We start from the raw sequence: 12,742 nt of genomic DNA on the forward strand, positions 1-12,742 counted from the left end.
AACCAGCATAAACCTAAGTTCAAAATACAATATAATAACTAAATCTAACTATATCTTTAAACTTACAGATATCAACAACATCCAGCACAACCCAACTAACTCCAAAACATAACTTCATTATAAACCTATTAACTAAAAGCGTAACTTCACCCCTAACCCAAAACACGAAAGACTTAGACAAATTAAGGGGCCAGCCAGCCAGACTTACAGCAAGATACATTTTGAAGTATTCGTTGTCATGATCCTTTTCCTTACAGTAAAGTTGACAATTGCTTTGCTCCAGGCAGTAGCGGGTGTATGGGTGGAATAGCTCGTCAAACTGAGGAGAAAAAAGATGATAATAAAAGAGACACACCTTAATGAGTCAACTGGTCATAGAAAACGACACGAGAAGCATTGGCGTTCGCCAGGCTATGACAGCCGTTACATGGCACTTAGTATACTATACTCGCGGCAATGCGAGTGTAACAAGCTCATAGTAAATCACACAATTGTACTAAACACAAGGATCTTAAATAATTTACGCATTGCCATTAGGAAGAGAGTAAATAATGCTTGTAAAAAAATGGATGTAAACATGAAATTTACCTCTTTATCTTTTTTTACGAGATTGAATTAGTTGTGGTTCCATAGTGACATAGATGGGCCACAGGAATAGCCCCACATATTTCTTCCCTCAACATGTGAACATGGGTAAAAGGTGGCTTGTGCATCACCCACTGTAGAGACACCATGTTAACACCCCACCCCCCACGGCAACAACCACGGCAACCACCCACCTTGAAGAACGCGTCGTTCAGAAAGGTCGGGTCGAGCGGTTGCCTGCTGGACCGCGAGGCTTCGAGCATCCGGGTAATATGGTCACTCCAAAAGGTCAGGTTAGCGTTGTAAATTTCCTGAATATTGCTGAACAGCTTGTCTGTGTCCACCTCGTACAGCAACGACTCGTTCTGCAGGTTGCACAGACACGCCAAGAACAACTGTTGGGGAGAAAGAACAAGAGAGAACATTTATATATATATGTAAACACCCCCCAATTTTTTTTTTATCTGCAACATCTTCGTATTTCACTGGAATCTTTAAGAAAAAAGATTTATATATATATATATATATATATATATATATATATATATATATATATATATATATATATATATATATATATATATATTCGTATGAGTCCACGGGGAAAATGAAACACGATAAGTTGCCGAGTGCACTTTCGTGTCATAATCACATCATCAGGGGAGACACAAGAGAGAAATATAACAGTCAGCTGATATACAACGAAGAGAATGTGTCCTAACGATCGAACAATCCTCACTTGCCTAACAGCTTAATTAACAACCATATATGTATATAGAATCTAACTAACCCGTTCTATCTTCTATACTCAAACCTCCATTGCTCGTATCCATTCCTTGAATATTGAAAACTTAGCAAATCTTACCGAATATCTAACGCATGATTCTTAGAAGTGAATATCACGTAATCTAATCAAGTTAGAACTTAACAAATATGTAAGTTAGATAGCGCGCTGAATATACAACTTAATGCAATGCGTTTATGGTTCCAGATAGGCTGGGGTTAGAATACGGCCAATAGATATACAACTACTACTGCGTTAATATCAGCTGTAAGGTATTAAACCAACGTGAAATATTCGAAATAGTTTATTTGAATTTATGTTTTATATTCCCTGGAGATCGTAGTAATGTTCTCCCATAACTTTGTGCGTTGGCTATCTGGTTCGCTAGGAGGACTGGTAGCCAGAGTTCCGTCGCACCAGTCGATAATTACAGTATTTTCGACATTTAATAAAGTCTTTATCATTCTCTAGACTCTGTGGGGGGAAGTGGGCGCTAACGAGTCTACGGTAACGATGGTAAACAGATAGTTCGACTAACGGTTACCGAGATAATGGTCTATGTAAAGTAACAGGGTAATGGTAAGACCCTTTGAGCACGATGGTACGACCCCTGAGTACGACGGTATGATCCATGAGTACGACGGTACGACTCCTGAGTACGACGGTACGACTTCTGAATACGACAGTACGACCCCTGAATACGACGGTACGACTCCCTGACGACGATACGACCCCTGAGTACGACAGTACGACCCATGAGTACGACAGTACGACTCCCTGACGACGGTACGACCCATGAGTACGACAGTACGACTCCCTGACGACGATACGACCCCTAAGCACGACGGTACGACCCCTTCCCCCTACTCCACACACACATACACACACAAAGACACACAAAGACACACACACACACACACACACACACATATATATATATATATATATATATATATATATATATATATATATATATATATATATATATATATATATATTTGTCTTTTTTCCAGTTTCCAGTATGGCAATTCCATCCATGTTGACCTTACAGGTAAGGGTTCAGCTTGCGCAAACAGCTGGTAGGCAACACATGTTGACTTAGTCCATACCTTACAGGTTTTTGTATATACATTTTTCACTAAGGAAATGTTTGGGTTTAATGTCGATAAAAGGGGGACCTTAACTTGTCTTACTTCACGAACCACACCTTTATATAACACAACAGTTATGTGTATATATATATATATATATATATATATATATATATATATATATATATATATATATATATATATATATATATATTGGACAATCACATGTTTACCAAATGGCGTCCTAGCTTCGTCTCTTCGATGTATATCAACTGACTGTTATATTTCTCTCTTGTGTCTCCCCTGATGATGTGATTATTACACGAAAGTGCACTTGGGAACTTTTCGTGTTTCATTTTCCCCGTGGACTCATAGGAATATATATATATATATATATATATATATATATATATATATATATATATATATATACACACACACACAACACCCACACTCCTGTCAAACACACTAATTATACACACGTAAATCCACACACACACACACACACACACACACACACACACACACACACACACACACACATACACACAGACACACACACACACACGGGTTATAGAACAACTCATAACATCTCCCGCATCCACAACCTTCCTCATGAGACCTTCACAATTCACAACACTCAGCTGTCACCAGTGATCATTTCACAACCCTAACCTCTCACAACATCGAGGTACAACATTCAGACTCACAACTTGGCCTTACAACATGCGGTGGGTTGTAACTATGGCCAAGTTAACAAGTTGTATAACTTGAATCACAATATTCAAAGGAGAATCAGGATCACAACCATGTGAATTAGCGTGTGGGACAAGTCACAACCTTGAGTCAAAAGGACTTTTACAACCTCTTTAGGTACGACGGTACGACTCTACTTAGAGCACCCAGCGGTACGACCCTAGAGCACGAACAGTACGACCCTAAAGGGCTCTATGACCCTTGACCCCAAGACCTTAAAGGTCAGGTCAAAGGCCAGGGTATCATACCGATAATATTATGGTACCGTCGTGCTCAAGGGTCGTACGCCGTGCTCAAGGGTCGTACCGTCGTGTTCAAGGATCGTACCGTCGTGCTCAAGGGTCGTACCGTCGTGCTCAAGGGTCGTACCGCCGTGTTCAAGGGTCGTACCGTCGTGCTCAAGGGTCGTTCCTCGTGCTCAAGGATCGTATACCGTCGTGCTCAAGGGTCGTACTGTCGTGCTCAAGGGTCGTATATATACCGTCGTGCTCAAGGGTCGTATATATACCGTCGTGTTCAAGGGTCGTATATATACCGTCGTGCTCAAGGGTCGTACCGTCGTGCTCAAGGGTCGTTCCGTCGTGCTCAAGGGTCGTATCGTCGTGCTCAAGGGTCGTATACCGTCGTGCTCAAGGGTCGTATCGTCGTGCTCAAGGGTCGTACCGTCGTGCTCAAGGATCGTATACCGTCGTGCTCAAGGGTCGTACCGTCGTGCTCAAGGGTCGTATCGTCGTGCTCAAGGGTCGTATATATACCGTCGTGCTCAAGGGTCGTACCGTCGTGCTCAAGGGTCGTATACCGTCACATAAGATCTATTAACTCAAACTTCAACAATATCGCATATTGCACCAAGTTAGGAGGAACAGTTACTGCCCGTTATTATAATTTTCCGGCGGCCATAATTAAAAATGGAATAACTCAAGTTATCTTTAAAGAAATAATTAAGAAAAAAATAAAAAATGGCGCGCGACACTTTGACATTTGGCGGGCAAGACGCGGAAATACTGCTCGCGAAATTTTCGAAATGTTAATGACCAATCACATGCGCCAAATCGGACGATGTTATCGTACACCAGTTGAAATAATTCTTTAATTTCAGCGTTTTCAAAACGTATTTCAACCAACTTATATATATATATATATATATATATATATATATATATATATATATATATATATATATATATATATATGTATATATATGAGGATTTGTTTTTCGGAAAGCGCGAAAATAAAGTCCTGTTGAAATTCGTTGAGCCAACCTGCGCGTCGTCGCCCCGTTTCAAACGGGTTTAGCGCCGCTCCCGCGCACTGTGCGCCTCGTTAAGCGTCGTTAGGTAAGCTACTTGAGCGCGAGCGCTTATATCGGGTTATATTCCGGCAGTTAACACATCTGTTGAAGGGGATGGCTGAACCTCCACTCTCCGTTACGCCCGTTGCGGTGTATAATCAACGGGTGGTGTGACGTGTCAACGGGTGGTGTGACGTGTCAACGGGTGGTATGACGTGTCAACGGGTGGTATGACGTGTCAACGGAAGGTATGATGTGTCAACGGGAGGTATGACGTGTCAACGGGTGGTATGATGTGTCAACGGGTGGTGTGACGTGTCAACGGGCGGTATGACGTGTCAACGGGCGGTATGACGTGTCAACGGGTGGTATGACGTATCAACGGGCGGTATGACGTGTCAACGGGTGGTATTACGTGTCAACGGGTGGTATGACGTGTCAACGGGTGGTATGACGTGTCAACGGGCGGTATGACGTGTCAACGGGCGGTATGACGTGTCAACGGGTGGTATGACGTGTGAACGGGAGTTATGACGTGTCAACGGGCGGTATACAAATATCCGGGATCCGTTTTGGAATGGATGGATGGCGAGAGAGAGAGAGAGAGAGAGAGAGAGAGAGAGAGAGAGAGAGAGAGAGAGAGAGAGAGAGAGAGAGAGAGAGTCTCACCTGCGAGCCTTGTTTACGATCCGCTCTTTAACAACAGAAAAGTCTAAATAATGTTACTTAAAAATGAAAGAAAAAAAAAAGAAAGGAGTTGTTTCGAAAAGAACCTTCTCTCTCTCTCTCTCTCTCTCTCTCTCTCTCTCTCTCTCTCTCTCTCTCTCTCTCTCTCTCTCTCTCTCCCTCGGATGCTATTGAAAGAATTTCTCGAGTGAGGGAACAATGTTAGTGTTGAAAAGGTCAAGGGTAGGTGACCTTCAATAGCTGTGTATATGTGTAGATTTAAAGACAAGACTGAGACAGGTTTCTGAGAATATCCATCCATCTATCTATCTACCTATCTATCTATCTATCTATCTATATCCTCAACTTGACGTAGATATGGCTCCCTTTAACAACAGTGACGTCATAACCATGTCATGACCTTTTATTATAAAAAAATATATATACAGAATCTGGCAACTGTGCCGATTTAAGCATCGCGTGGCAAATTATATTAAAAGATTTTTTTATTTTTATTTCTTTCTCAATGACTTTATTTTTTTTATTTTTTTACGTCTTGTTATTGGTCGTATATTATCGTTCAGGATTATACGTTTTAATTAGAATAATTGAAGTATTAACTACATACTGTGAATTAGGGATTAATTAATTTATAGCCTCTTATATATATATATATATATATATATATATATATATATATATATATATATATATATATATTATATATATATCTATATCTATCTATCTATCTATCTATCTATCTATATATATATATATATATATATATATATATATATATATATATATATATATATATATATATATATATTAGCGTCGTTTAGGGTTCTAACTGGCCCAAGCCTTGAAGGTCAGGTCAAAGGTCAGGCCAGTGCAGTCCATCACACTCATGGGTCGTACCGTCGTGTTCAAATGGGGGTCGTACATGCACAAACACCCCTCCCCCCCCCCCACCCCCCCCCACGAACAAAACAACAACAACAACAACAACAACAACAACATAAACAAAGACCATTGCTGAACTTGTCCGTAACAAAGACAATTCATGAGTAATGTTCCCCCCCCACCAAACCCCCCCCTCCTCACACCAACTCATAAATGAGGTAAAGGGAAGGGGGGGGTGTGATGGAGGGGGGGGAGGATGAGGGGGGGGGGCGAGAACACAGCGACCATCTGGCGCTCTTAAAACTCCCCTCCCCTCCCCTCCTCTCTCCCCCCTCTCCCTCTCTCCCCTTCCCACGCTCCCCCAACCTACCCCCCCCACCCCTTCCTCCCCTCCCTCTACCCCCCTCCCATTCTCCCCTTCCCACACTCGCCCCCCCCACCCCCTCCCCTCTCTCCCCTCTTTCCTATCCCCCATTCATCCCTAATTACCGATCAAATGAGCACACGGGTAGTAGTTGAACGACGCAACTTGGTAGTTAAATGTCCACGACTCCTCGTTCCGTTGTGCTTTGTAGGGCGAATGTACGCAGCGTGGAACAGCCGGGGAAAAGGGGGGGTGGGGTGGAACAGCAGGCCCACCCCCCCTCCAGGACGACCCCTGAGGGTTCACTCCTGTTCGAAGCTGTTTCGAACCCGCGATGGAGCGGACCCACGCGGACCTCCCTCTTAGAAGAGACCATCTAACTTGGCTATATTGTCTTCTATAGCTTCTATCCGGAGCCATAGACAGTGGTCAGGACCCGACTATCTATCTCGGCTATAGAGCTTCTATCGACTATCTATCTCAGGCTATGGAGCTTCGATCGACTATCTATCTCGGCTATGGAGCTTCTATCGACTATCTATCTCAGCTATGGAGCTTCTATCGACTATCTATCTGGGCTATGGAGCTTCTATTGACTATCTATCTGGGCTATAGGGCATTTATCGACTATCTAGCTCGTCTATAGGGAATCTATCGACTATCTATCTCGGCTATGGAGCTTCTATCGACTATCTATCTCAGCAATGGAGCTTCTATCGACTATCTATCTCAGCTATAGAGCTTCTATAGCTTCAAACAATGAGCCGAAGTTAGAAATGGACGCGCGCGTCTGTCGATCAGCGAGGCTTCGTCAAATAGCCACGGGAGAAAACGGGAAGAAAGAAAATGGGATACCCCCCCCCCATCTCCCCGGGAGAATTTACGAGTTAATTACCCAAACGAATTAATTACCTCTCCACCACCCACCCACCCATTCCCTTGCGCCCCATACACCAACCACTTACACACCTTCCCCCATCCCCTCCCTCCCATACCCCATCACCAACCCACTTCAAACCACTTAAATGTTGAAGGGGAAGGAGGAAGTTATTGCTGCCGCTTTTGGCGTGGTTTTGGTGGACTGTATTCCAAGGTGTGTGTGTGTGTGTGTGTGTGTGTGTGTGTGGAGGGGGGAAGGGAAGGAAGGGGGGTGTATGATACCCCCTCCTCCCCCCCCCTTCCCTAGACCACGACTCCTTGATAACAACATGTGAAGTAATTATGTATATGTGTGTATATATTTACTGTTTCATTATAATTACTCATTCATACGCCATCCATCCCTTCTCTCTCTCTCTCTCTCCCCACACGAACTCCACCACCTTTCCTTTTTTTAAACATTCATCCACGCAAGACGTAAGCTTCTCCTCTCTCTCTCTCTCTCTCTCTCTCTCTCTCTCTCTCTCTCTCTCTCTCTCTCTCTGCTTGCGGTGAGGCAGTACTTCTCTCTCTCTCTCTCTCTCTCTCTCTCTCTCTCTCTCTCTCTCTCTCTCTCTCTCTCTCTCTCTCCATCAAAAAGTAATTTTCATCGTGCTTTCTTCTGGGAATTAGATAGAAAAAAAATATATATGTATAAAAAAAGAGGAAAAGAATTTTGTCTAAAGTTTAAGGCCAAAGTTTAAATTGAAATACTAGATTTTCTCTTTTATATATGAAGTGTGTGTGTGTGTCTGTGTGTGTGTGTGTTTGTGTCTGTGTGTGTGTGTGTGTGTCTGTGTGTGTGTGTGTGTGTGTGTCTGTGTGTGTGTGTGTGTGTGTGTGTGTGTGTGTGTGTGTGTGTGTGTGTGTGTGTGTCTGTGTGTGTGTGTGTGTGTGTGTGTGTGTCTGTGTCTGTGTCTGTGTGTGTGTGTGTGTGTGTGTGTGTGTGTGTCTGTGTCTGTGTGTGTGTGTGTGTGTGTGTGTGTGTGTGTGTGTGTGTGTGTGTGTGTGTGTGTCTGTGTCTGTGTCTGTGTGTGTTCGTATTATGAACGGTGGTGACCCCCCACCCACCCCCCAAAAAGGGGGAGGGGGGTAGAGGGGGGACAGCCAAATGACTCTAAGATGACCTTCTCGTTGACCTGGGTTAAAGTTTCGGAACCCAACTTGACCTTTGATTGGCCTGGTCGGGTCTCGCAAATAACGCAGCCTCGTTCGCTCCCACCGTGTCGTTATTTTAAACGTCATTTACGTCCTTGAAATAAATGCTATATGATCCATGGCGGCCATGTCGTATACGGGTAAACCACCCAGACTACGACCAGGTGAAGATAAACCATCCAGACCTCGTTCCTGTAAAGATAAACCACTCAGACCTCGTCCCTGTAAAGATAAACCACCCAAACCTCGTCCCTGAGAAGATAAACCATCCAGACCTCGTCCCTGTGAAGATAAACTACCCAGACCTCATTCCTGTGAAGTTAAACCACCCAGACCTCGTCCCTGAGAAGATAAACCAGCCCAGACCTCGTCCAGGTGAAGGATAAACCACCCAGACCCCGTCCCTGTGAAGAAAAACCACCCAGACCCCATTCCTATGAAGTTAAACCACTAAACTCCCCCCCCTCCCCGTCCCTATGAAGTTAAACCACTAACCCTTCCCCCCTCTCCCTCCCCATGAAGTTAAACCATTAAACCTGCCGGCCTGGGAGGATAAACCCGAGGGAGCCTGTTCGTCACGGTCGCCTGGGTTTAATGATGTGTCGTCTGGCCCGCCGATTGACCTGGTTTGGCCCAGGTGGCGCCCTGACCTTCCCAGTGACCTTTGACCTACATCCCCTCACCCACCCACCCCAAGCAAGGTCAATTAAGGTCAAAAGGACCTTAAAAGGAAGTGGGACTTTGGCACATCTCGCAATACAATATAGCAATAGATTATTCACTATCTTCTAAGTCATTTCTATCTTATATACTTGATATAGAACCACTATAGCATCCTATAGCTATAGTATATGACCGGTATAGACGCGAGTATACGACTGAAATATGCTGGTATACTATTCTATTCTCAATAGATGATGTGTATGATTGAGTATGATATATATATATATATATATATATATATATATATATATATATATATATATATATATATTTTTTTTTTTTTTTTTTTTTCATACTATTTGCCATTTCCCGCGTTAGCGAGGTAGCGTTAAGAACATATATATATATATATATATATATATATATATATATATATATATATATATATATATATATATATATATATATGTATATATATATATATATATATATATATATATATATATATATATATATATATATATATATATATATATATATACCTTGTCGGGTTTAATCTTGCCAACATACTTTTAAGTATACGTATGTGGGTATACTGAGGTATACTGAGAGTGTAGAAGTGTCTATCGACACTTAGTGTAGTTATACATGGGATTTGTATACCATACTATGTATGGGTATACATGGGTTAGTATACTCAAGTATACCTAAGCCTTAAGGACATACACCCTGTATACTTGAGTATCCATGTGTTATACATGGGTATACCCCCGTCATATACTGACACACCCATCTACACCACCCCCCCCTTAAGAGCCACTGAAGTTTCCTCCCCCATCAATACACACCCCATTTTTACCTACCTCCCCCTCAACTCCCCCTCATCTCCCCTCATCTCCCCTCATGACTGTAATCTATCTATCTATCTATCTACCCCACACCCACACGATAGACATACTCATCCATCCCCCATACACCACGTACCCCCCATCATAACCCCTGACACAATGATTACATCAGTAATCACATGAGTAATCACATCATTAATCATAGTAATCACATAAGTAATCACATGAGTACTCATAGTATCACATAATCACATGAGTAATCACATAATTAATCATAGTAATTACATCAGTAATCACATGAGTACTCACATGGGTAATCAAATAAGTAATCACATCAGTAATCATAGCAATCACATGAGTAATCACATGAGTAATCATAGTAATCACGTAAGTAGTCACATCAGTAATCATAGTAATCATACGTAATCACGTCAGTAATCATAGTAATCACATAAGTAATCACATGAGTAATCACGTCAGTAATCATAGTAATCACATAAGTAATCACATGAGTACTCACATCGGTAATCACTTTCAACATGTGGATATATGTGGCCTCCGTCTCAACCAGCTCCCAGATGGCGCTCTGCTGTTGCTCGCTCTTCTCGTCCAGCTGTTCGTTGCCCATAACCAGCTTTCGCCAGCTGTCCTCGATCACCACATCTGAAGTAGTCAAGAAGAGAAGAGAGAAGAGTTAGAGAAATGGCACAATTGACGAGGTGGTTCGAGGGGCAGATGGCCTGAGGGGGGGGGGGAGGTGTTAGCTGTAATACAGGAGGAGTATATGATATAATACAGGAGGTGTATATGTTATAATACAGGAGGTGTATATGATATAATACAGGAGGTGTATATGATATAATACAGGAGGTGTATATGTTATAATACAGGAGGTGTATATGTTATAATACAGGAGGTGTATATGATATAATACAGGAGGTGTATATGTTACAATACAGGAGGTGTATATGTTACAATACAGGAGGTGTATATGTTACAATACAGGAGGTGTATATGTTACAATACAGGAGGTGTATATGTTACAATACAGGAGGTGTATATGTTACAATACAGGAGGTGTATATGTTACAATACAGGAGGTGTATATGTTACAATACAGGAGGTGTATATGTTACAATACAGGAGGTGTATATGTTACAATACAGGAGGTGTATATGTTACAATACAGGAGGTGTATATGTTACAATACAGGAGGTGTATATGTTACAATACAGGAGGTGTATATGTTACAATACAGGAGGTGTATATGTTACAATACAGGAGGTGTATATGTTACAATACAGGAGGTGTATATGTTACAATACAGGAGGTGTATATGTTACAATACAGGAGGTGTATATGTTACAATACAGGAGGTGTATATGTTATAATACAGGAGGTGTATATGTTATAATACAGGAGGTGTATATGATATAATACAGGAGGTGTATATGATATAATACAGGAGGTGTATATGTTACAATACAGGAGGTGTATATGTTACAATACAGGAGGTGTATATGTTACAATACAGGAGGTGTATATGTTACAATACAGGAGGTGTATATGTTACAATACAGGAGGTGTATATGTTACAATACAGGAGGTGTACATGTTACAATACAGGAGGTGTACATGTTATAATACAGGAGGTGTATATGTTACAATACAGGAGGTGTATATGTTACAATACAGGAGGTGTATATGTTACAATACAGGAGGTGTACATGTTACAATACAGGAGGTGTATATGTTACAATACAGGAGGTGTATATGTTACAATACAGGAGGTGTATATGTTACAATACAGGAGGTGTATATGTTACAATACAGGAGGTGTATATGTTATAATACAGGAGGTGTATATGTTATAATACAGGAGGTGTATATGTTACAATACAGGAGGTGTATATGTTATAATACAGGAGGTGTATATGTTACAATACAGGAGGTGTATATGTTACAATACAGGAGGTGTATATGTTATAATACAGGAGGTGTATATGTTACAATACAGGAGGTGTATATGTTATAATACAGGAGGAGGTGTTTACCTTCCTGTTCGCTGAGCGTCTGGCAGGCAAGGAGGTGAGGCTGGCGAGGGATGCCCACTCTACTGTACATATCCAACTGTTGCACTAACGAATCCATCTTGGAATCCTGAACAAATAACAAATAAAAAAACATTAATAAAACAAATTAAAACATTAATAAAACAAATTAAAACATTAATAAAATAAATTAAAACATTAATAAAACAAATTAAAACATTAATAAAACAAATCAAAACATTAATAAAACAAATTAAAACAATAACACAAATTAAAAAACATTAATAAAATAGATTATAACGTTAATAAAACAAATTAAAACATCAATAAAACAAATTAAAACATTAAGAAAACAGATAAAAACATTAATAAAAATTAAAAGCCATTAATAACACAAATTAAAAACCATTAATAAAACATTAAAAACCATTAATATGACACATAAAAAAACCCATTAATAAAACAAATGAAAAAACCATTAGCAAAACATAAAAACTCATTAATAAAACAAATAAGAATTTCATAAAGAGAAATATAAACCCATTAATACAATGATGACAAGCAAGGAAACAAACGAATTTAAAACCTAAGAATAATGGTCAAACAAAGAAACAAACAAAAAATTTCTCATGCAACTAACAAAGACAGACAATATATGTTATGG

The 12,742-nt window shown here is 40.8% G+C and overlaps 1 protein-coding gene across 10 annotated transcripts in view; it reads right to left on the reverse strand.

Annotated features, from left to right (window-relative positions):
• Positions 1 to 12,742, reverse strand: part of LOC139761441 (pleckstrin homology domain-containing family G member 5-like) — a 593,230-nt gene that overhangs the window by 18,720 nt on the left and 561,768 nt on the right. For all 10 annotated transcript variants that reach the window (XM_071685649.1, XM_071685644.1, XM_071685646.1 and 7 more), the window contains 4 exons: positions 12,082 to 12,187; positions 10,548 to 10,690; positions 780 to 980; positions 209 to 319 (listed from right to left, as the gene is read on the reverse strand). In XM_071685649.1, coding sequence (XP_071541750.1) covers positions 209 to 319; positions 780 to 980; positions 10,548 to 10,690; positions 12,082 to 12,187 — 561 coding nt within the window. The remainder of the gene's footprint in view (positions 1 to 208; positions 320 to 779; positions 981 to 10,547; positions 10,691 to 12,081; positions 12,188 to 12,742) is intronic.

Source organism: Panulirus ornatus, chromosome 40 (genome assembly GCF_036320965.1).
Source record: "Panulirus ornatus isolate Po-2019 chromosome 40, ASM3632096v1, whole genome shotgun sequence".
Classification (NCBI taxonomy): domain Eukaryota; kingdom Metazoa; phylum Arthropoda; class Malacostraca; order Decapoda; family Palinuridae; genus Panulirus; species Panulirus ornatus.